We start from the raw sequence: 26201 nt of genomic DNA on the forward strand, positions 1-26201 counted from the left end.
GTTGTCAGGGAGCGTCCCAGACACCAAAGGGTGTCTCGTTTAAGGCCAATTTAACAATTTAGCCCTACACGCTTCCCTGAAACTCAGATTAAATGAACCCCTTTTCCAGAAGCAAACCAAAGGCATGAGGCTAAAGAATGCTTAATGATTTACAAGCTTTCTTGACCTTTCAGTCGTTGCCTGCAGTCAAACTCCCCGTTCTTTGAAGATACACATCTGTATAGGAGCGCTATTGTTCAAGCCCATCCTTGGAAATTACCAGAGGTGTTTGAATTTGTGTTCATGTTTTACCCATGGTTCCAACTGGTTGTTCCTGCAAAAGAGGCTAAATAGTCATCTACCTTTTTCGGAAAGGGTTTACTTCCCATCCAGACTGAAATGCCACCCTTGGAATTCTCTAAATAAAATGCAGTCAGCGGCGTTTTTCCAAAAGTCCGCCATACATAAACATGAGTTAAGCCGTGCATTTTAAAACATATTAGCGTGGACTTCTTCATGGGTGAAATTGCTGCCGCTTTAAGTTGTTTTATGTGACTCTTTGCGGTTTTGTTTATAAAAATGCAGCCTATAAAATACAAGGCGGGGATGGGCATTAAACACCCTGCATTAGGAAGTGAAGAAAGACGCTGAAATGAGATTCCGACGCTAGATCGGGGGACATCGCTGGATTCAAATCCTCGGGGGTCCTAAGGCTTATAACACCCTAAGACTTGATTATGTAGCTTGTGAATGCAATATTCTAATAATAATAGGGCAGTTAAAAATGCATTCTGACACAGGGCCCCCTCGAAAATGGAGATTGTACTCATAAAAAAAAATGACCATACGTGTTATTTGTGCCAGCAGCAGCTTATTAGGAGAATTCTTTTTTTATTATTAAGTGAAATGTTGCTCTCATGTGAGACATCATTAGTCTTTTCAGTCAAATGCCTCCAAACCACATGTTTTCATTGAAGTGATGGAGCCCATGTGCAAGTACACGGGTGGGGGGGGGGAGTCAGGGAGGGTGATGATGATGCATGGACTGATTGACAAAAGCGTCCGACTTCAACAGCGAGGCTGCTGTTTGTCCCCCCCCCCCCCCCCCCCCCCCACATTCCCCCCACGCCTTTTGAAACCTTGTGTTTCTCTTCACCGTGACCGTGACCGTCCTATAACCTTAAACCACGTGTCCCGGCGCACAAGCACCGACATGAAAGTCTTGTAACCTCCTGGGGGGGAGCAACGCTCAAAGACAACAAGGTCACATCTTCTTATGTGTGTGTGACGTCCGTGTGCGTAAACGTTACACTTAACAGAGGTTTGGAGAGATGTTTACTGTACATCTGGCGGTGGCCTGTCGTCCAAATGACTAGACTATAGGCCATAAAGTCGTGTTCGCTTACTTAAGCCAAGGTTAATTCAAACTTGCAAGTTAGGAAGTTAAATGTAAACAATCACGTACAACTTCCTGACTTACTAGTTACTTCCTTTGAGTGTTAGCAAGTGAAGTTTGTCAACAATCTTCCTATTTCAGCGTACACAAATAATACATACGAAACAATACCCATCATTTTGGGGAATTATTACACACTTTCAATGGAGAATGAACAGGAATTATTGGTCAAATGACAAAAGTTGGAGGTGCTTGAGCACCTTGTTAGTGGTTTCAACCACTTGCGGTGCTTTTGGGCTGAAATGAGGAAGCAAAGGCCGATGATTCCTGGTGACGGCTGTGGTTGTGGGTTGAGGGCAGAGAGTGAGTGAGTAATCAGTGGTTAGGTTCAAGATTTAAGATCCTTTAAAATTGGCGCATTTAGAGAAGTAACATTGTGACCAGCATTAAAGGTGCATTATGTAATAAATCTAAAGCAACTGGCCATAAAATCCTCCTAATATGTCACAGAGACTCAGGAATAATGTTCATATAACAAACTGAACTCAGCAACAACAACAGTACAGCCAAAATATTTGCATTAAAAAAAATATTTTGCAGACTGCAAATCATGTTTATGTTTTGAAATCATGTTTTGGCATGTCTAATAATCATTGCGGTCTACCACATCTACCAATCATTGCGGTCAGTAGAGTCTCAGCTGCCGAGCAACCACGTGTTGCCAGTTACGTCAAAAAACGAAACCTAAAAGACCTCGGTATTTTGAATTTGAATGTAGTAACCGTTTTTGGCCACATTCTTACATATGGCACCTTTAAAGGTCCAGTGTGTAAAATGTGGCTGAAAATTGCATTTGGCAGAAATACCCAAGAATAAGCCTTTAAAATAATGTCAAAGTCGGCCCTGCACACACTGGTGCTCTTGATAAATCACCTTCCCTAAATGTGACAAGCAAACCGTTGGGTTACTTATGCGATGAACAGGTTCAGGTCAGCAACGTTTATTACAATAGGCCTCAAAAGACAAAGGAACTCTTCCTTTTGGAATGGAAGGGTGTGGCAAAATTTGGTTCACCGTACTTGTTTTAGTGTAAAATTAGCCTCGGTGCCACTGAAAACGTCATGAAGTTCAACCTCCAGGTGAGAATTTGACCTCAAGATGTCGATGTGACACAAAATATTTGGACAAAACATCATCCCGTCACAATCAATTTATCCTGCACAGAATGTACACATGTAATATTGCACATGGTTTGGAGAAAATAAAAAATATCAGCTAATATCAGTCTGATCCAGTCACTGTAGACCTTTTAAACTATATCAATATAAAAATGTGTGGTCGCCAGTTCAATCCATTGGAAAGACATCATTCTCCAAATGTCTATGCAAATTACAATTTTTATTTTTAAATATTTTATCCGTCCATCCCCACTCCAAAAGCGTATAAAACCCAGAGAATTATACGTGTCCACTTCTCTCCTGAATATCAGCCATGTGTAGGTGTCAAATCTGCTATAATATATTGGAATGATGCTGATGTGAAAGCGTATGCTCCGGGGATGAGGACTAATTGCACAGGCCGCCCATTTGAATCCACAATTCCAACTCATTATGTGACGCCTGCCCTTTCGAAAAGGTAAATAATTTTTTTATGGCACCACGAGGACAAGAGGTTTAACTCATCAAGACACACACACACACACACACACACACACAGTTTATGGCTCAAGGCCTTGCACAGTTCTTTCTTTTGTTTTTTTATTAAACAACAAACACAAACTTCTCTTTCTATTCCTAGCACTTCCTTCCCTTCAGGATAGCTTTTTCACGCATGCACGCACGCACACACACACACACACACACACACACACACACACACACACACACACACACACAGGCCGCCTTTGGTCTGTTAAACATTACATCCAACACACAGATTTTTATCCTGCTGCAGGAAAAAGGTCACGCCTTATAAGTACAGAGAGCAGAACCTGCACCTCAGGTGAGTTTCCTGTGCAGCCTGAATGAACCAGCGAACACAACTCATCAGACCTGAGCTGGAGTCTAGACACGCGTGCACTTACTTACACAGATTCTTCTCTTTTTTTTTTTTTCCATCTGGGAATTTATAATGGAAGCGGTGATGTGTTTCTTCAGTGAGGCATTAATCCTCAGCTGACTCAAAACCCACTTGGGGTGTTTTGCTTTTGTTTGCCAAAGCTCATAGTGCTCTAATATTTCACGGCTGCAGGTCACAGCGGTGAAAACGTATTAACCTGTAATTCTTGGCGTTTTGATTATGGCGGCCTCTTTTGTAGCCACAGCTGCTGAAAGCTTTACTGCGGGATGAATACTTTCATAAACGCATCCCTCACTCTCTGGAATACACTTTGCAGTGATTACTCGGCCGGCGCGCGGCCGGAATATAGAGCGTGCACCCCACTCTGGGTACGTGCACGTGCTCAAGCACCTCCAACTTTTGGCATCTGATCGATAATTTCTGTTCATGCTCTATTGAAAGTGTGTAATAATTCCCCAAAAATGATGGGTATTGTTTTATATGTATTGTTTTTGTACGCTGAAATAGGAAGATTGTTGACAAACTTTACTTGCTAACACTCAAAGGAAGTAATTTAAGTCAGGAAGTAACTTAAGTCAGGAAGTAACTTAAGTCAGGTTACTTGACCAGGTAGTCAGGTCAAGTAACTTCCTAAATTGCAAGTTTGAATGAACTTATGTCATTTAAAGGTGCCATATGTAAGAATGTGGCCAAAAACGGTTACTACATTCAAATTCAAAATACCGAGGTCTTTTAGGTTTCGTTTTGTGACATAACTGGCAACCCGTGGTTGCTCGGCAGCTGAGACTCTACTGGCTGCAATGATCGGTAGATGGTGGTAGGTGGCGCCACATGCCGAAACATGATTTCGAAACATGATTTCAAAACATAAACATGATTTGCAGTCTGCAAAATATTTTTTTTTAATGCAAATATTTTGTCCGTACTGTTGTTGTTGGTGAGTTCAGTTTGTTATATGAACATTATTCCTGAGTCTCTGTGACATATTAGGAGGATTTTATGGCCAGTTGCTTTAGATTTATTACACAATGCACCTTTAAGTGTTATCAACTCAAAGGTCAAAGTGGGTCCTCAGACCTGAATGATCTGGGGGCCAATGAGCATCTAGTCTGGTCAGGAAGGGACCGGAACCAGTAAAAAAAAAAAAAAAAAAAAATACAGTGCAACTTTCTGGGGGGGAAAATGATTTGAATTTAAAAGTACATCACAATATTCCATCATAAAATGAAAATGACAAGAACTGGGATTTTCCAAATAACACAACATAGAATAGAATATCTTTAATTGTCATTGCAAAGTACAACGGAATTGAGGAATTACATAAGATAAACAAATATATGTATAAAAAAAACCAATAAATATTTTAAAGGGTTAGGGTTAGAGTAACATAAAAACGTTTGTTTCGATATAGAGTTAACAATTACAATGGGGTTTCTGACACATGAGCAAGTTGCAGAACCGGGAATCAAACCCACAACCTTCCACTTGAAAGATGACTTGCTCTCCCACTGATCCACAAACAGTTATGGTTCAAAATTAATCTAAAAAATAGAGATAATTGAATCAATATAACTTGATATTAAAAGGTGGGACGATATGGAATGAATTAAAAATTCTGAGGTGCCATTTTTTGCCTCATGAGCCCCCCGATACGTGAAATCTGTGCACACCACTGGCACTGAGCTGTTGTTTTCAGCACGTGTGCACGCTCTTTGTGCAATACGAATGTGCATAATTCGTTCTTAACAAAGGGGGGAAAATCCATCTCCCTTTTTTCCCAGTGTTGTTTTGCAACTTTACGCACGTGCCAAGCGCCACTTACTCCAAGTCCAATCAATACCACATCTAATGGCGCTCTCCACTCTGTGCCAGCCGAGTAAAAAAAGGTTGGAGTTGAACATATTCGTCAGCATTGTGTCGCTTTGTTTTTCCAGCTCCGCGCGCTCTGTGACACATCTCAAGCCGCTGCGTATTGATTGCATATTATAAATTGTACGCTGTGCGTCTTACAGTTATTATTGTCTATTACAATTTCTGCATCCATGGGGGGAATCCCATTCCGCCATTGGGCATCCTGACATCACGTGGACGCGTGGTCACATGGCTCGCGTGGTAATGGAAGGGAAGGGAGGGGAGGAGTGATTTTTTTTTTTTCTTTCGTTTTTTATTTTGTGTAAATCTCGACAGTAATACTCCGTCAATAATTCACGCTCGACATTAAAGCGTCCCCGGGTCTACAAATCAACGGCGCCAAATGATGAGTTCGCTTCACCTCGCCAATAACGCGCTCTTCTGCAAATACCAACAATCCGCCGCCGCTCTGCTCCTCACAGACTCCTCAACTTCTCCCTCCCCGTCCTCCTCCTCCACCTCCTCTGCTCCTCCTGAAATGTCTTCCTCGTGCGCCCTCGCCTCCAGCGGATACCACCACCATCATGTCTCCAGTGGGAGAAGCGGCGGAAGACTCTCCTTTCCTCCTCCCGCCTCCTCCCCAGCGTCTTCTTCTCCTCCTTCCTCCTCCCTTCCCTCCTCCTCCTCCTCCTCAACTTCCTCGTGGTTGTGTTTGTCTCTTTCGGGACTGAGCGGGGTTACTCAGCCCGGCGCGCGTCCTCCGAACCCCGCAGAAATACGCGCAGGAGGAGGAGGTGGAGGAGGTCTCCCACCGGGAGCCATGCCACTGTGCGCCTCCCTGCAGAGATGCGCCACGGAGCGATTCCCCGGTCCGACTCAGCTCTGCTCCCCGGCCGTCAGACTTCCCGAGGCGGCCTTCAGGATGCAGCAGCAGCAGCAGCAGCAGCAGCAGCTTTACCAAGACAGCCTCCAGATTTACCCCTGGATGAGGAGCTCAGGTGAGCAGTAGAAAAGTTATGAGGTGAAATTTTTGAGGCTTCACAGGTGAGTTGAGAAAGGTAAGGGTCAGTGGCGTGCGCAGACTCTGTCACGGGTCAGGGGCCCAGGTGAAAACAGGGCACACACCCCCCTCCCCACACACACACACACACACCAAAAATTCTTAATTGAAAACAGGAAAGAAAAAGAAAACATTAAATGTTGTACTACTGAGAGTCGATTTTAAAGTGGTAAAATTTCAATTTTGACAATTAGACTCTGGAATAGCATAATAATGAACGAGTTTGGTCCTATCTGGTGACCAAAAGTGACCCTTTTTCACTTAATTTAACTCTGCAAAATTAATTTTTAAAAAAATTGCAAAAATTATGTATTGAGACACACTTTCAGTTGATAATTGGTGCCTTGGATGTCATAGATTAAATTTAAAAAGAAGAAAAACAAATGGATGCAAAACTCTCTTTCAAAGGGGACCTTCATCTGGTCTGAGTGTAAAAGAGAGTGTGCTTGAGCGCCACCTGGAGTCTAAGAGGGGAAACAAACAGTGGTGGTGCTTGTGTGTGTCTGTGTGTGAATTGTATTTATTTCTTCATGAGGATTGAACCGTGGAAAACATGAGGAATTTAGGGTTCTCACAATTTTGAAGACGATCAAGGCCTCAGGCTTAGGTTTTGTTGTTTTGCTGAGGTGAGGGTATAAGTATAAGGGGCTTTAGGGGATGTATTGTGTCTATAATTGTACAGGTGTGTGTGTGTGTGTGTGAGAACCACATACTTTACAAGTCACAGGAAGTGGGCACAGTTTTGTGAAAGCGAGGACAACTTGTTCTGCTCCTAATGTCCTGTCACACACCTAATAAAGGCTGATTATAAGTTAAGACCCGGTTTTAGTGTTATAGGGTTAGACTGAGGTTAAGGTTTAGGGCTCAGGGTAAAGGGCCTGGGAATCTTTTTTAGAGTAACTCTTTCTGACCTTGTTGTCAGGACCAGTATCGTCCTTACAGAGACCAAAAAACATGGTCCTTATGAGACGGAGCTGAATTTATTTGGAGCAGGTTTAAGTTTAGTGTTATTGTGGTTAGGTTAAGGTTAGGGTTAGTCGTTAACTGGTTCTGGTTAAGGTTAGGGCCTAATGCTTTGTTTAGGGTGAGAAAATGAATGGAAGTCTTCAGAAGAATAGCTGTGTGTGAGTGTGTGTTTGTGTCTGGGCTGAAACTCTTAAACTGTTGGCCCGGTTGCGCAGCGGCCACTGGCGGTAGCCGAACTATGCCAGACTGTCCCATTCTCTTTTTCACTCCTTTTTTTTTTTTTTTTTTACAACCTCTCTCTCTCTCTCTGCAGATCTTTTATGGCTCCGCGACCTCCATAAAACCATAATTTAAGACTTGCTGAATATTCATTAGGGGGCATATTGTTTTAAGAACTGGACACTTGGGGTGTGGGGGGGGGGGGGGGGGGGGGGGGCGAGCGCGCGCTGTGGTGTCTGGAGCGGTTAGTTCAACAGAAAAAAAAAAGCGAAGGAAATCTCCACACAGTCTCCACAGTTATCGCTCATATTCAGCCTCTCTCTCTCTCTCTCTCTCTCTCTCTCTCTCTCTCTCTCTCTCTCTCTCTCTCTCTCTCTCGAGATCGTCCCCGCGTGTTTCTCTGTCTGCAGCCTGCACGAACCCCCCCAACACACACACACACACACACACACTAAAAAAAAGGAGCCCCATTTTATTGTGCCATTGTACCATCGCCACAATCCGCTAATACTATAAACACTATAAATTAGCAGATGGGTTTGATCTCTGAATGCCTGCCCCCCCCCCCCTTTCTACAGATTGTAAAAAGCGGCTTTGTGCCACGAGCAGCGGGATGGATGCTGAATGGATGCGGGGCCTGAACGTTGGGAGCAACAACGAGCGCGCGCACAAAGAGCGTTTCAAGCGGCTGCGTGAATGGCGTGGCGCGTCAGACCTGGGGAAATATGGCTGAGGGTGTTTGTGTCGTGACGTGGCACCTGAAAGCAGACACACAGTCATGTCCAAGCTCCTTCTTATATATATATATATATATATATATATATATATATATATATATATATATATATATATATATATATTAAAAAAATATATATATATATATATACATAATTACGTTTTTTTTCAAACCGTCGCTTTTGCGCATCAGACCCCAGTGTGTGCGTAAATGTGATTTATGCGGAAAACCCATGTGTTTAAAGATAATCAGGTAACACTGTAACATTTTAATTAAAGGCCTTTTCTCTCTATTCTTTGTTTTTTACAGGGCAAGCGCGCGCGCGCACACACACACACACACACACACACACACACACACACACACACACACACACACACACACACACACACACACACACACACACACACACACACACACACACAGACAGATCTCTCTCTAAATTGTTTTTTTGGAGAACTCAGCTCTCTCCTCATTAGCAGGAGCCTCCAGGCACTTTGTGTTTGTTTTTGTGTGTTTGTTTGTGTGTTTGTGTGTGTGTGTGTGTGTGTGTGTGCGCGTGTGTGTCTGTGCGTCACGCTTTTCATTTGGAGAGTTGTAATGAAGAGGATGAAAGGAAGCGAGAAAGAAAAACTCAATCACGAAGTGAAAAAGTATTTTATTTCCTTGCGGTTTAGGGTCATAAAGTCAAAATTGTTCGGGGCTTTTGTTTTGTGTTGGGTTTTTTTTGGGGGGGGGGGGTGGAAGACGAGGGGCGAGGCTGGGATGGAGGCAACGTTGGGTGATAAAATATTGCAGATGTATGAACAATTAAATAATAATAATAATAAAAAAAAAGAGAATGAAAAGACCAATCAAATTGAACACACACATCATCATGATCATGGAATGAGGGATTTTTTTGGGGGAAATGGAGGTTTATGCTGATGTGAAAATGAGGAAATGAGACCAACAATATTTTTAGCCTAATAATTCCCACAATAAAATATAGGAATAGGAAATAGAAAATATGGGAATAAATCTCTCTCTCTCACACACACACACACACACACACACACACACACACACACACACACACACACACACACACACACACACACACACACACACACACACACACACACACACACACACACACACACACACACACACACACACACACACACACACGGAGGGGAGAGCAAAACGTATTTCTTTCTCTTGGCATTTCTAATCTTTTCTCCCTATCTCCCTCCCCTTCTCTTCTCGTGTGTGTGTGTGTGTGTGTGTGTGTGTGTGTGTGTGTGTGTGTGTGTGTGTGTGTGTGTGTGTGTGTGTGTGTGTGTGTGTGTGTGAGAGAGGGGGGGGGGGAGTTGTGATGTCGAAGCAGCCGCGCTTGTATAACGAATTTATAGATTTTAATTTAGATCCGATTGCAGTCCGAGGCGTCGGAGGATGATTGGGTGGGAAAAAGTCAAGTCCACGGTGTTAAACACTGCGATAAAACGCGCGCACGCAAACGCACATGCACACGCACACAGTCCTCGAGCATCTCGCGGGGACGCGCGCACTGTCCAGATGTGAAGAGTTAGCAGAAGAACTTTAGTGCACATCCTGAGCCCCAAACTCATAAACCCATCAGCGATCATTTGGATTTCCCACTTCTTCTTCTTCTTCTTCTTCTTTATTCATTAGTTGATTTGACTTAATAAACATCTACATGGTGCAAACTTACCATGATTAGAGCAGGGATTCTGATATTCATCCTTATGTGCTTTATATACACACACTCATAAAATGCACAAATACACAGCAGTGAAGAAATGACACCACCCTCATGAGTCCTATTCATGTAGCATGAAGCATAAATATAAATAGCCTAATGTTTATTTATTTTCAATATATTTTCTACTATGAAGCATAAAAGTCCAGATATTTCAAGCATTTCATTCATCACTAATGGAAAATGCTTTTTTATTTCAAGGCCCAGTGTGTAATTTAATAACCATCTGATCACATGAACAGTCATTTTACCTCATATTGTGCAAAATAAGCCTTTGAGCCAACCTCTCCATGCTAACTGAAGGTTCTCCAACACACTTCTGAGGGCACGGATGTGAAGATGAAGAACTCACACAGCACAACTTTCTCTCATCCCCGAGCAAATGATCGATCACTGCTCCGAGGTCAACGTGCACGCTGGTATGACGAGGGTAAAAATCACTGCACTCTGCCTGAACCGCGCTCACACAATACAATAATTGTGTAGTGTGAAGTTGTCAAACTCCCCTCATGCTTGTAGTCACAGGCCAGATTCTACAGAGGACACGACCTCGCCGGGTCATTTATGTGCAGCATGCTGTCCTGGCTGCACTGAGTGTAATAAAGCTCTTATCTGCAGTGTCAAATTACAGTCAGGAGGACGGTGGCTGCAGTGTGGGAAACATGCAGACAGACAGAAAAAAGGCTGGGAAATCAATATCTAATCAATGCAATTCAATTCTCTACCTCTAACCCCCCCCAGAACTCATTTACACCCAGAAAACAAGACAAGTTAGAGGCTGAGGCTTGACCGTATGTGAGGAGATCATGGTGGAAACATTTAAAATGCACTGTAAGTCATTCATCAGATGACACACACACACACACAGTGTGACTCCTCATCTGTTCACTGTTGTTAAGATACAAACAGAACACATTTATGGGCCTTCACTAAATACCATCTAAAGCTGTTAAAGATGTTGCACAATGTTTTCAATCACTCAATGTTGATAAATATTGCAATTATGTCAGAAAACTCGATCTTGACGTTTGCTCCCTGGAGTAATTTTGCAAAACGTGAAGATAAAATAATGATTTCATTATTTAATGCTTTCCATATACCCTAGAATTAGTATTAGATTTAGGGTTATTAAACGTTAAGGGTAAGGGTTTTTTAGGGTAATATTAAACTTTCGTATGTAATTCAAAAAGTGATTTAAAAAAAGAATATATATTGTCATGCAAAAAGTTAAAAAAAACCAAAAAACATCAAACTTTATTGTAAAAAAATGTAAAAAAAAGGAATTTTGTCCGAAATGTAAAAAAAAAGAAATGTTGTCCAAAATGTGCCCAAATATTCATACCAGCATGTTGTCCAAAATTTGACAAAAAAAGTAAAAAAAAAATGTTGTCCAAAATTTGCCCAAAAAGTCATACTGTAGCATGTTGTCCAAAATTTGTCAGAAAAGTCATACTATAGCATGTCGTCCAAAATGTGTCGAAAAAAAGCAATGTTGTCCAAAATTTAACTAGAAAATGTCAAAAAAAAATGTTGTCCAAAATTTGTCCAATAAGTCATACGATAGCATGTTGTCCAAAATTTGACAAAAAACTGTAAAAACAATTTTTTGGTCCAAAATCTGCCCAAAAAGTCATACTATAATATGTAATTGACCTCAATGTCATACTACACTATTTCGTCCAAAATCTGACAATTTTTTTGAAAAAACTATTTTGGTCCATAATTTGACAAAAACTTCATACTATACTATGTCGTCCAATATCGGATAATTTTTTGAATTTTCTTTTTAGCGCAAAATGTGACAAAACGTCATACTATACTATGTCGTCGACCTCAATGTCATACTACACTATTTTGTCCAAAATCTGACAATTTTTTTGAAAAAAAAATGTTGTCCGAAATTTGACAAACACTTCATACTATACTATGTCGTCCAAAATCAGTAAAAAATTTTGCAATTTTTTTTAATCCAAAATTTGACCAAAATGTCATACTATACTATTTTGCTGACCTCAATGTCATACTACACTATTTCGTGCAAAATCTGACAATTGTTTTGAAAAAAAAGAATGTTGGTCAAAAATTTGGCAAAGATGTCATACTATTCTATGTCGTCCAAAAACTGATAATTTTTTAGAATTTCTTTTTAGCCCAAAATGTGACAAAACGTCATACTATATTATGTCGTCGATCTCAATGTCATACTACTCTATTACGTGCATAATCTGACCATGTTTTTGAAAAAAAAAATGTTGGTCCAAAATTTGACAAAAACATCATACTATACTATGTCGTCCAAAATCGGTAAATTTTTTTGCAATTTCTTTTTTAATCCAAAATGTTACCAAAATGTCATACTATACTATGGTGTCAACCTCAATGTCATACTACACTATTTCGTGCAAAATCTGACCATTTTTTTGAAAAAAAAAATTTGGTCCAAAATTTGGCAAAAACGTCATACTATACTATGTCTTCCAAAATCTGTAATTTTTTGAAAAAACTTTGTTTAGCCCAAAATGTGACAAAAAGGTCGTCAACCTCAATGTCGTACTACTCTATTTAGTCCAAAATCTGACAAATTACATGCAGATAGACTGCTTAGTATGGGATTCGAACCAGTCTTGGTAGGAGTAAGGGATCTTGCCCCAACCATGAATGGGTCGGGTGCTCTACCATTTGAGCTAACGCTGCCTCCAACAAGGTGACCAAAACGTCATACTATACTATGTCGTCGACCTCAATGTCGTACTACACTATTTCGTGCAAAATCTGACCATTTTTTTGAAAAAAAGATGTTGGTCCAAAATTTGGCAAAAACGTCATGCTATACTATGTCGTCCAAAATCTGCTCATTTTTTTTGCATTTTTTTGTTTTTAGCCCAAAATGTGATCAAAACGTCATACTATACTATGTTGTTGACCTCAATGTCATACTACACTATTTCCTGCAAAATCTGACCATATTTTTGAAGAAAAAAAAGTGGTCCAAAATTTGACAAACACTTCATACTATACTATGTCGTCCAAAATCAGTAAATTTTTTTGCCGTTTTTTTTAATCCAAAATTTGACCAAAATGTCATACTATACTATTTTGCTGACCTCAATGTCATACTACACTATTTTGTGCAAAATCTGACAATTGTTTTGAAAAAAAAAATGTTGGTCCAAAATTTGACAAAAACGTCATACTATACTATGTCGTCCAAAATCTGATAATTTTTTTTGCATTTTTTTCTTTTTAGCCCAAAACGTGATCAAAACGTCATACTATACTATGTCATCAACCTCAATGTCGTACTACTCTATTTAGTCCAAATTCTGACAAATTACATGCAGATAGACTGCTTGGTATGGGATTCGAACCAGTCTTGGTAACAGTAAGGGATCTTGCCCCAACCATGAATAGGTCGGGTGCTCTACCATCTGAGCTAACGCTGCCTCCAACAAAGTGACCAAGACGTCATACTATTCTATGTCGTCGACCTCAATGTGATACCACACTATTCTGTGCAAAATCTGATAATTTTTTTGAATTATTTTTTTTTAGCCCAAAATGTGACAAAACGTCATTCTATACTATGTCGTCAATCTCAATGTCATTCTACTCTATTTCGTGCAAAATCTGACCATGTTTTTGAAAAAAAAAATGTTGGTCCAAAATTTGACAAAAACATCATACTATACTATGTCGTCCAAAATCGGTACATTTTTTTGCAATTTCTTTTTTAATCCAAAATGTTACCAAAATGTCATACTATACTATGGTGTCAACCTCAATGTCATACTACTCTATTTCGAGCAAAAATCTGACCATTTTTTGAAAAAAGAAATGTTGGTCCAAAATTTGACAAAAACATCATACTATGTCGTCAACCTCAATGTCGTACTACTCTATCAAGTCCTAAATCTGACAAATTACATGCAGATAGACTGCTTGGTATGGGATTGGAACCAGTCTTGGCAGCAGTAAGGAATCTTGCCTCAACCATGAATAAAAATTTGGCAAAAAAGTCATACTATACTATGTCGTCCAAAATCTGATAATTTTTTAGAATTTTTTTTTTTAGCACAAAAAGTGACAAAACGTCATACTAAACTATGTCGTCGACCTCAATGTCATACTATACTATTTCGTGCAAAATCTGACGATTTTTTGTAAAAAAGATGTTGGTCCAAAATTTGGCAAAAACGTCATACTATTCTATGTTGTTGACCTCAATGTCATACTACACTATTTCCTGCAAAATCTGACAATTTTTTGAAAAAAAGATGTTGGTCCAAAATTTGACAAACACTTCATACTATACTATGTCATCCAAAATCAGTAAATTTTTTTGCAATTTTTTTTAATCCAAAATTTGACCAAAATGTCATACTATACTATTTTGCTGACCTCAATGTCATACTACACTATTTCGTGCAAAATCTGACAATTGTTTTGAAAAAAAAAATGTTGGTCAAAAATTTGGCAAAGATGTCATACTATTCTATGTCGTCCAAAAACTGATAATTTTTTAGAATTTCTTTTTAGCCCAAAATGTGACAAAACGTCATACTATATTATGTCGTCGATCTCAATGTCATACTACTCTATTACGTGCATAATCTGACCATGTTTTTGAAAAAAAAAATGTTGGTCCAAAATTTGACAAAAACATCATACTATACTATGTCGTCCAAAATCGGTACATTTTTTTGCAATTTCTTTTTTAATCCAAAATGTTACCAAAATGTCATACTATACTATGGTGTCAACCTCAATGTCGTACTACACTATTTCGTGCAAAATCTGACCATTTTTTTGAAAAAAAGATGTTGGTCCAAAATTTGGCAAAAACATCATACTATACTATGTCGTCCAAAATCTGCTCATTTTTTTTGCATTTTTTTGTTTTTAGCCCAAAATGTGATCAAAACGTCATACTATACTATGTTGTTGACCTCAATGTCATACTACACTATTTCCTGCAAAATCTGACAATTTTTTTGAAGAAAAAAAAGTGGTCCAAAATTTGACAAACACTTCATACTATACTATGTCGTCCAAAATCAGTAAATTTTTTTGCCATTTTTTTTAATCCAAAATTTGACAAAAATGTCATACTATACTATGTCGTCCAAAAACTGATAATTTTTTAGAATTTCTTTTTTAGCCCAAAATGTGACAAAACGTCATACTATACTATGTTGTCGATCTCAATGTCATACTACTCTATTTCGTGCAAAATCTGACCATGTTGTTGAAGAAAAAAATGTTGGTCCAAAATTTGACAAAAACATCATACTATACTATGTCGTCCAAAATCGGTAAATTTTTTTGCAATTTCTTTTTTAATCCAAAATGTTACCAAAATGTCATACTATACTATGGTGTCAACCTCAATGTCATACTACACTATTTCGTCCAAAATCTGATAATTTTTTTTGCATTTTTTTCTTTTTAGCCCAAAATGTGATCAAAATGTCATACTATACTATGTCATCAACCTCAATGTCGTACTACTCTATTTAGTCCAAATTCTGACAAATTACATGCAGATAGACTGCTTGGTATGGGATTCGAACCAGTCTTGGTAACAGTAAGGGATCTTGCCCCAACCATGAATGGGTTGGGTGCTCTACCATTTGAGCTAACGCTAACCCCAACAAAGTGACCAAAACGTCATACTATACTATGTCGTCGACCTCAATGTCATACCACACTATTTCATGCAAAATCTGCCAATTTTTTTGAAAAAAAAGAAGTTTTGGTCCAAAATTTGGCAAAAAAGGCATACTATACTATGTCGTCCAAAATCGGTACATTTTTTTGCAATTTCTTTTTTAATCCAAAATGTTACCAAAATGTCATACTATACTATGGTGTCAACCTCAATGTCATTCTACACTATTTCGTGCAAAATCTGACCATTTTTTTGAAAAAAAGAATTTTGGTCCAAAATTTGGCAAAAAAGTCATACTATACTATGTCGTCCAAAATCTGATAATTTTTTAGAATTTTTTTTTTTAGCCCAAAATGTGACAAAACATCATACTATACTATGTCGTCCAAAATCGGTACATTTTTTTGCAATTTCTTTTTTAATCCAAAATGTTACCAAAATGTCATACTATACTATGGTGTCAACCTCAATGTCATTCTACACTATTTCGTGCAAAATCTGACCATTTTTTTGAAAAAAGAATTTTGGTCCAAAATTTGGCAAAAAAGTCATACTATACTATGTCGTCCAAAATCTGATAATTTTTTAGAATTTCTTTTTTTTAGCCCAAAATGTGACAAAACATCATACTATACTATGTCGTCCAAAATCGGTACATTTTTTTGCAATTTCTTTTTTAATCCAAAATGTTACCAAAATGTCATACTATACTATGGTGTCAACCTCAATGTCATTCTACACTATTTCGTGCAAAATCTGACCATTTTTTTGAAAAAAAGTATTTTGGTCCAAAATTTGGCAAAAAAGTCATCCTATACTATGTCGTCCAAAATCTGATAATTTTTTATGCATTTTTTTGTTTTTAGCCCAAAATGTGATCAAAACGTCATACTATACTATGTTGTTGACCTCAATGTCATACTACACTATTTCCTGCAAAATCTAACCATTTTTTTGAAAAAAAGTATTTTGGTCCAAAATTTGGCAAAAAAGTCATCCTATACTATGTCGTCCAAAATCTGATAATTTTTTATGCATTTTTTTGTTTTTAGCCCAAAATGTGACAAAACATCATACTATACTATGTCGTCCAAAATCAGTAAATTTTTTTGCCATTTTTTTTAATCCAAAATTTGACCAAAATGTCATACTATACTATTTTGCTGACCTCAATGTCATACTACACTATTTTGTGCAAAATCTGACAATTGTTTTGAAAAAAAAAATGTTGGTCCAAAATTTGACAAAAATGTCATACTATACTATGTCGTCCAAAAACTGATAATTTTTTAGAATTTTTTTTTAGCCCAAAATGTGACAAAACGTCATACTATACTATGTTGTCGATCTCAATGTCATACTACTCTATTTTGTGCAAAATCTGACCATGTTGTTGAAGAAAAAAATGTTGGTCCAAAATTTGACAAAAACATCATACTATACTATGTCGTCCAAAATCGGTAAATTTTTTTGCAATTTCTTTTTTAATCCAAAATGTTACCAAAATGTCATACTATACTATGGTGTCAACCTCAATGTCATACTACACTATTTCGTCCAAAATCTGATAATTTTTTTTGCATTTTTTTCTTTTTAGCCCAAAATGTGATCAAAACGTCATACTATACTATGTCATCAACCTTAATGTCGTACTACTCTATTTAGTCCAAATTCTGACAAATTACATGCAGATAGACTGCTTGGTATGGGATTCGAACCAGTCTTGGTAACAGTAAGGGTTCTTGCCCCAACCATGAATGGGTTGGGCGCTCTACCATTTGAGCTAACGCTGCCCCTAACAAAGTGACCAAAACGTCATACTATACTATGTCGTCGACCTCAATGTCATACCACACTATTTCATGCAAAATCTGACAATTTTTTTGAAAAAAAAGAAGTTTTGGTCCAAAATTTGGCAAAAAAGGCATACTATACTATGTCGTCCAAAATCTGATAATTTTTTAGAATTTTTTTTTTTAGCCCAAAATGTGACAAAACATCATACTATACTATGTCGTCCAAAATCTGATAATTTTTTAGAATTTTTTTTTTTAGCCCAAAATGTGACAAAACATCATACTATACTATGTCGTCCAAAATCGGTACATTTTTTTGCAATTTCTTTTTTAATCCAAAATGTTACCAAAATGTCATACTATACTATGGTATCAACCTCAATGTCATTCTACACTATTTCGTGCAAAATCTGACCATTTTTTTGAAAAAAAGAATTTTGGTCCAAAATTTGGCAAAAAAGTCGTACTATACTATGTCGTCCAAAATCTGATAATTTTTTAGCCCAAAATGTGACAAAACGTCATACTATACTATGTCGTCGACCTCAATGTCATACTACACTATTTCTTGCAAAATCTGACCATTTTTTTGAAAAAAAAAATGTTGGTCCAAAATTTGACAAAAACATCATACTATACTATGTCGTCCAAAATCGGTACATTTTTTTGCAATTTCTTTTTTAATCCAAAATGTTACCAAAATGTCATACTATACTATGGTGTCAACCTCAATGTCATACTACACTATTTCGTCCAAAATCTGATAATTTTTTTTGCATTTTTTTCTTTTTAGCCCAAAATGTGATCAAAACGTCATACTATACTATGTCATCAACCTCAATGTCGTACTACTCTATTTAGTCCAAATTCTGACAAATTACATGCAGATAGACTGCTTGGTACGGGATTCGAACCAGTCTTGGTAACAGTAAGAGATCTTGCCCCAACATGAATGGGTTGGGTGCTCTACCATTTGAGCTAACGCTGCCCCCAACAAAGTGACCAAAACGTCATACTATAATATGTCGTCGACCTCAATGTCATACCACACTATTTCATGCAAAATCTGACAATTTTTTTGAAAAAAAAGAAGTTTTGGTCCAAAATTTGGCAAAAAAGGCATACTATACTATGCCGTCCAAAATCTGATAATTTTTTATAATTTTTTTTTTTGGCTCAAAATGTGACAAAACATCATACTATACTATGTCGTCCAAAATCTGATAATTTTTTAGAATTTTTTTTTTTAGCCCAAAATGTGACAAAACATCATACTATACTATGTCGTCCAAAATCAGTACATTTTTTTGCAATTTCTTTTTTAATCCAAAATGTTACCAAAATGTCATACTATACTATGGTATCAACCTCAATGTCATTCTACACTATTTCGTGCAAAATCTGACCATTTTTTTGAAAAAAAGAATTTTGGTCCAAAATTTGGCAAAAAAGTCATACTATACTATGTCGTCCAAAATCTGATAATTTTTTAGAATTTTTTTTTTTAGCCCAAAATGTGACAAAACGTCATACTATACTATGTCGTCGACCTCAATGTCATACTACACTATTTCTTGCAAAATCTGACCATTTTTTTGAAAAAAAAAATGTTGGTCCAAAATTTGACAAAAACATCATACTATACTATGTCGTCCAAAATCGGTACATTTTTTTGCAATTTCTTTTTTAATCCAAAATGTTACCAAAATGTCATACTATACTATGGTGTCAACCTCAATGTCATACTACACTATTTCGTCCAAAATCTGATAATTTTTTTTGCATTTTTTTCTTTTTAGCCCAAAATGTGATCAAAACGTCATACTATACTATGTCATCAACCTCAATGTCGTACTACTCTATTTAGTCCAAATTCTGACAAATTACATGCAGATAGACTGCTTGGTATGGGATTCGAACCAGTCTTGGTAACAGTAAGAGATCTTGCCCCAACATGAATGGGTTGGGTGCTCTACCATCTGAGCTAACGCTGCCCCTAACAAAATGACCAAAACGTCATACTATACTATGTCGTCGACCTCAATGTCATACCACACTATTTCATGCAAAATCTGACTATTTTTTTGAAAAAAAAGAAGTTTTGGTCCAAAATTTGGCAAAAAAGGCATACTATACTATGTCGTCCAAAATCTGATAATTTTTTAGAATTTTTTTTTTTAGCCCAAAATGTGACAAAACATCATACTATACTGTGTCGTCCAAAATCTGATAATTTTTTAGAATTTTTTTTTTTAGCCCAAAATGTGACAAAACATCATACTATACTATGTCGTCCAAAATCGGTACATTTTTTTGCAATTTCTTTTTTAATCCAAAATGTTACCAAAATGTCATACTATACTATGGTATCAACCTCAATGTCATTCTACACTATTTCGTGCAAAATCTGACCATTTTTTTGAAAAAAAGAATTTTGGTCCAAAATTTGGCAAAAAAGTCATACTATACTATGTCGTCCAAAATCTGATAATTTTTTAGAATTTTTTTTTTTAGCCCAAAATGTGACAAAACGTCATACTATACTATGGTATCAACCTCAATGTCATTCTACACTATTTCGTGCAAAATCTGACCATTTTTTTGAAAAAAAGAATTATGGTCCAAAATTTGGCAAAAAAGTCATACTATACTATGGTGTCAACCTCAATGTCATACTACACTTTTTCATGCAAAATCTGACTATTTTTTTGAAAAAAAAGAAGTTTTGGTCCAAAATTTGGCAAAAAAGGCATACTATACTATGTCGTCCAAAATCTGATAATTTTTTAGAATTTCTTTTTTAGCCCAAAATGTGACAAAACATCATACTATACTATGTCGTCCAAAATCTGATAATTTTTTAGAATTTTTTTTTTTAGCCCAAAATGTGACAAAACATCATACTATACTATGTCGTCCAAAATCGGTACATTTTTTTGCAATTTCTTTTTTAATCCAAAATGTTACCAAAATGTCATACTATACTATGGTATCAACCTCAATGTCATTCTACACTATTTCGTGCAAAATCTGACCATTTTTTTGAAAAAAAGAATTTTGGTCCAAAATTTGGCAAAAACATCATACTATACTATGTCGTCCAAAATCGGTACATTTTTTTGCAATTTCTTTTTTAATCCAAAATGTTACCAAAATGTCATACTATACTATGGTGTCAACCTCAATGTCATACTACACTATTTCGTCCAAAATCTGATAATTTTTTTTGCATTTTTTTCTTTTTAGCCCAAAATGTGATCAAAACGTCATACTATACTATGTCATCAACCTCAATGTCGTACTACTCTATTTAGTCCAAATTCTGACAAATTACATGCAGATAGACTGCTTGGTATGGGATTCGAACTAGTCTTGGTAACAGTAAGGGATCTTGCCCCAACCATGAATGGGTTGGGTGCTCTACCATCTGAGCTAACGCTGCCCCTAACAAAATGACCAAAACGTCATACTATACTATGTCGGCGACCTCAATGTCATACCACACTATTCTGTGCAAAATCTGACAATTTTTTTGAAAAACAAAATGTTGGTCCAAAATTTGACAAAAACATCATACTATACTATGTCGTCCAAAATCGGTACATTTTTTTTGCAATTTCTTTTTTAATCCAGAATGTTACCAAAATGTCATACTATACTATGGTGTCAACCTTAATGCAAAAAAAAATTGGTCCAAAATTTGACAAACACTTCATACTATACTATGTCGTCCAAAATCAGTAAAAAAAAATTAATCCAAAATTTGACCAAAACGTCATACTATACTTTGTCGTCGACCTCAATGTCATACTACACTATTTCGTGCAAATTCTGACAATTGTTTTGAATAAAAAAATGTTGGTCCAAAATTTGGCAAAAATGTCATACTATACTATGTCGTCCAAAAACTGATAATTTTTTTGAATTTTTTTTTAGCCCAAAATGTGACAAAACGTCATACTATACTATGTTGTCGATCTCAATGTCATACTACTCTATTTCGTGCAAAATCCGACCATGTTTTTGAAAAAAAAACATGTTGGTCCAAAATTTGACAAAAACATCATACTATACTATGACGTCCAAAATCCTTAATTTTTTGAAAAAACTTTGTTTAGCCCAAAATGTGACAAAACGTCATACTATACTATGTCATCGACCTCAATGTCATACTACACTATTTCGTGCAAAATCTGACAATTGTTTTGAAAAAAAAAATGTTGGTCCAAAATTTGGCAAAAATGTCATACTATACTATGTCGTCCAAAAACTGATAATTTTTTTTGCATTTTTTTGTTTTTAGCCCAAAATGTGATCAAAACGTCATACTATATGGTGTTGACCTCAATGACATACTACACTATTTCGTGCAAAATCTGTCAATTTTTTTTGAAAAAAAGTGGTCCATAATTTGACAAAAACGTCATATTTTTTTTGTCGTCAAAAATCGGTGAATTTTTTTGAAAAATGTTTTTAGTCCAAAATGTGATCAAAACGTCATACTATACTATGTCGTCAACCTCAATGTCATACTACTCTATTTCGTCCAAAATCTGAAAATTTTTTTGGAAAAAAAATGTTCGTCCAAAATTTGACAAAAACGTCATACTATACTATGTCGTCCAAAATCGGATAATTTTTTTGAATTTTTTTTTAGCCCAAAATGTGACAAAACGTCATACTATACTATGTCGTTGACCTCAAAGTCATACTAGACTATTTCGTCCAAAATCTGACACTTTTTTCCTTTTTTAATTTTGGTCCAAAATCTGACAAAAACGTCTTACTATAAACTATATCGTTCAAAATCGGAAATTAAAGAAAATAATAATAAATTGTCCAAAATGTGCCAAAACGTCATACTATACTATGTCGTTGAAATCAATGTTATACTACGCTATTTCGTCCAAAATCTGACCATTTTTTGAAAAAAAATTTGGTCCAAAATTTGACAAAAACATCATACTATACTATGTCGTCGAAAATCTGATAATTTTTTGGGAAAAAAATGTTTTAGCCCAAAATGTGACAAAACGTCATACTATACCATGTCGTCGACCTCAATGTCATCCTACACTATTTTGTCCAAAATCTGCCCATTTTTTTGAAACAAACAATTTTGGTCTAAAATTGGGCAATATTTTTTTGGGGGCGTTTTTGCCCTTTTAATGTATAGTATAGTGGAGAGAGACAGGAGGTAGAGGGGTGGGGAATTACATGCAGGAAAGACCGCTTGGTGTGGGATTTGAACCAGAGTCGCCTGCAGCATACAATAGCATGTTGTCCAAAATGTGACCAAAAGATGTCGCAAAAAAAATGTTGTCCAAAATTTGTCCAATAACTCATACTGTAGCATGTTGTCCAAAATTTGACAACATAGTCATACTCTAGAATCTCTAATTTTTTTCCAAAATGTGTCAAAAAAAATACTAAATTAAATTTGACCAGCTGCAATACGCAACTTCACCAGTACATGTACATTTAACACACTGTACCTTTAAGAGGCAGAAAACAACAAACACTTGTCAAAGGCAGAAGCATTTCACAAGTCTGAGGCAAAAAAAACAAAGTGTGTTTGCACAATGTGTAAATATGATACTATACTGTACATACTGAACCTTTGCTATTCACCCTCTAGTATCATTATCGCAAATCTATTTTATTTGAATTGAAATCACAACAAAATACTATCTCGGCTTCACATAGCAAACGGTGAGAGCTTATCGGAACTCTTCCCACAGTGGTTGGTGTCAGTGGTGGGAAAAACGGGAGGAAATCCAACAACAATCTCCAAGTGTGAGGCAACATCCAAAGTGTTCTCCTGAGTCCTTTACCTCCCAGAAAGTGTGGAGCAGCAGAAGCAGAGAGAGAGAGAGAGAGAGTGAGAGAGAGACTCTGTTCTTCTGCAAAGGAAATGAGTTTGGATGTTTCTGTGGCCCACACACGACCTCTGAGCAGTGAAACTATGACCCAGTTTCTCTCCAACCTTGAGGCGCTGCGTGACCTCGTAAAGACAGAGGGGTCATCAGCACAGTTTCAGTGGTCTTACTCAGCACTCACAGCCTTACATGTGTGACATGAAGGACAATTGATTTTCCCCTCTCTGAATCATGCCCGGTGGCAACACCAGCAGATATACAGTCACTATATATATTTTTAAGTAAAGGTTTCTGTTTGTGCTTGTATCTGTTTAAAGGGCAAATATTGGACAGTGGTTCAGACAGTAGCTGAATCCACACTTTGACCACATCGTTTAGAGGCCGCTTCCTACTGTTTACTCAGCCGTGTGTCACAAGGCTTTGCCAGGAAGTGGAGGTGGCAACAAGTGGCTGCCAGGTTTGGAGTGAGATGGGCAATAAAAAAGAAAAGAAAAAGCAGTAGAGCCAAGTGAAAGAAAACTTAGCCTGCTTTTTTACTGTTTTTTTGTTGTTGTTGTTTTTAAACTTTGGATTTAAAACACTATAAATTCAGATCTAGAAGTGAAGGTAAATCATCATCTGTGTATTTATCACAAAATCTCTATATTTAAACAAGATCTACGTGGTGTAGATATACACTGAGATATATCTCAGATATAATATTTTTTGACATAATGTGATTTTATTTTGAGTGGTCATTTCTATATTTCATCAGCAAATTGGAAATCTGGGAGACTTCAAATAAGATAATAAGTTGAGTTAAATAATTTTAGTTAATCTATGTTACAATAAATCTATACATAGGATTTAATGCAGTTTCTTTGTTAGTATTAGTATTATTTTGGAATAAACTAAAACTACTTTACTACTTCTATTTGAAATAATAATTGTATATAATAATAATTATATTTATATACATATATATATATATATATATATATACATACATATATATATATATATACATATATATATATACATATACATATATATATATACATATACATATACATATACATATACATATATATATACATATGCATATACATATACATATACATATACATAAACATAAACATATATATGTACACATACGTACACTTATATATAAACTAATTCTGATTTTTATGACACAGCATGTGAAATATAACAAATATAGGTGTCTGAGGGCAAACCGTGATGTATAAGCTCACTTCTGATTGGTTACAGTGAACACGTTACATATGTTTTTCCACCGTGTGTTGCACGTGCAGGTGCGGACGGGAGACGCGGCCGTCAGACGTACACGCGCCACCAGACGCTCGAGCTGGAGAAGGAGTTCCACTTCAGCCGCTACCTCACGAGACGGCGGCGGGTCGAGGTGGCGCACGCGCTCCGCCTCACCGAGCGGCAGATCAAGATCTGGTTCCAGAACCGGAGGATGAAGTGGAAGAAGGAGAAGCGGGAGAAGACGGACGGCGACTGCGGCGGCGGCGGCGACGGTGGGTTACCGACAGCGGCGGCGTCAGCAGCAGCGGAGGCCGAAGAGGAGGAAGAGGAAGAAGAGCACGAGGCGGATGAAGAAGAGGAGTGATCCGGAAACAGAATTTTACAACACATCCATTTTTTTATTTTTTTTTAATGGAGAGAGAGATAAAATTCACATTTGACTCTGAGGTTCAATCTGTGTCTGTGTGTGTGTGTTTTCTCAATGACGTCATCCGACCTGCAGCACTAAGACAACACATGTCCATGCAGTGGATAATAATAATCCAGCAGATCTAATATGTGGACACCACATTCATGTAGAACACAAGAGAATACATTATTATTATTATTGTTGTTGTTGTTTTGATGTTATTGGACTTTGCATATAGGCCCAGCTGTCTGTAATCGTAGTCCGACTATGGGTTTTCTCACTGAAAAGGAAAAAAAAGAAAGGAAGAGTTTTAATTTATTCCAGTGTAAACAGTAATGGTTGTAGAGACCTCGTCTGGTCAGAAAGACATTAGCATCAATATTAGCCACAAATGTGCACATTAATTGCACTTGTTTTGACTCTGATTGTTCCCACGTGATTGTATATTGATTTAATCAGTCTGTGTGTCACGTGACTGAGATTTAACGAAATGTAATGTTTATGACATAAATTCAGTGTACATTCAAAATATATCTGTGATTGTGAAAGGGAATATTTCGGGTTGCTGGTTTATTTTTTTCCCCTCCTCTCTCTGTGTGTGTGTGTGTGTGTATGTGTGTGTGTGTGTGTGATGTGGATTTGAATGTCCTCCTTCTCTTGCGTGTAATTAATATAGTAATAAATGTATAAACTCTGGTTCTAAAACGCTCTCAAGAAGCTCGTGGATCATTCCCGGCGTGGTTCTGATATCAAAAGATGCAAAACACACACACACACACACACACACACACACACACACACACACACACACACACACACACACACACACACACACACACACACACACACACACACACACACACACACACACACACACACACACACACAGGTATAGTGTTCCACTGTCAGTCGACTTCAACATGTGTTTTTATAAATCTGGATTAAAGTGTCTGGAGAGATCCAAGCGCGTGCTTTTCATCCAGTCCTGGTTTAAAAAGCAGTTTCTGTAATCGGAGATAAAATAGGAAGAGAAACGTGTCATTGAGACGTTTTATTGTGTCTGAAGTCTCGTGTTCTTCTATGAGACAGTTTGTGTTTCTCACTTCCTGTTCACACTTATATTTTCTTTTTCATAAAAACTTGGCATGGAGCA

General features: G+C 37.1%; 1 protein-coding gene across 1 annotated transcript; it reads left to right on the forward strand.

Moving 5' to 3' along the window:
• Window positions 1–5711: 5711 nt before the first annotated feature.
• Window positions 5712–25475, forward strand: LOC310933529 (uncharacterized protein; the record flags this gene model as incomplete). Its single annotated transcript, XM_083897039.1, has 2 exons — window positions 5712–6303; window positions 24684–25475. The coding sequence occupies 2 exons, from the start codon at window positions 5712–5714 to the stop codon at window positions 25001–25003; spliced, it is 912 nt and encodes a 303-aa protein (XP_083753165.1). The 3' UTR covers window positions 25004–25475.
• Window positions 25476–26201: the final 726 nt, after the last annotated feature.

Source organism: Microchirus variegatus (genome assembly GCF_963457635.1).
Source record: "Microchirus variegatus genome assembly, chromosome: 10".
NCBI lineage: Eukaryota > Metazoa > Chordata > Actinopteri > Pleuronectiformes > Soleidae > Microchirus > Microchirus variegatus.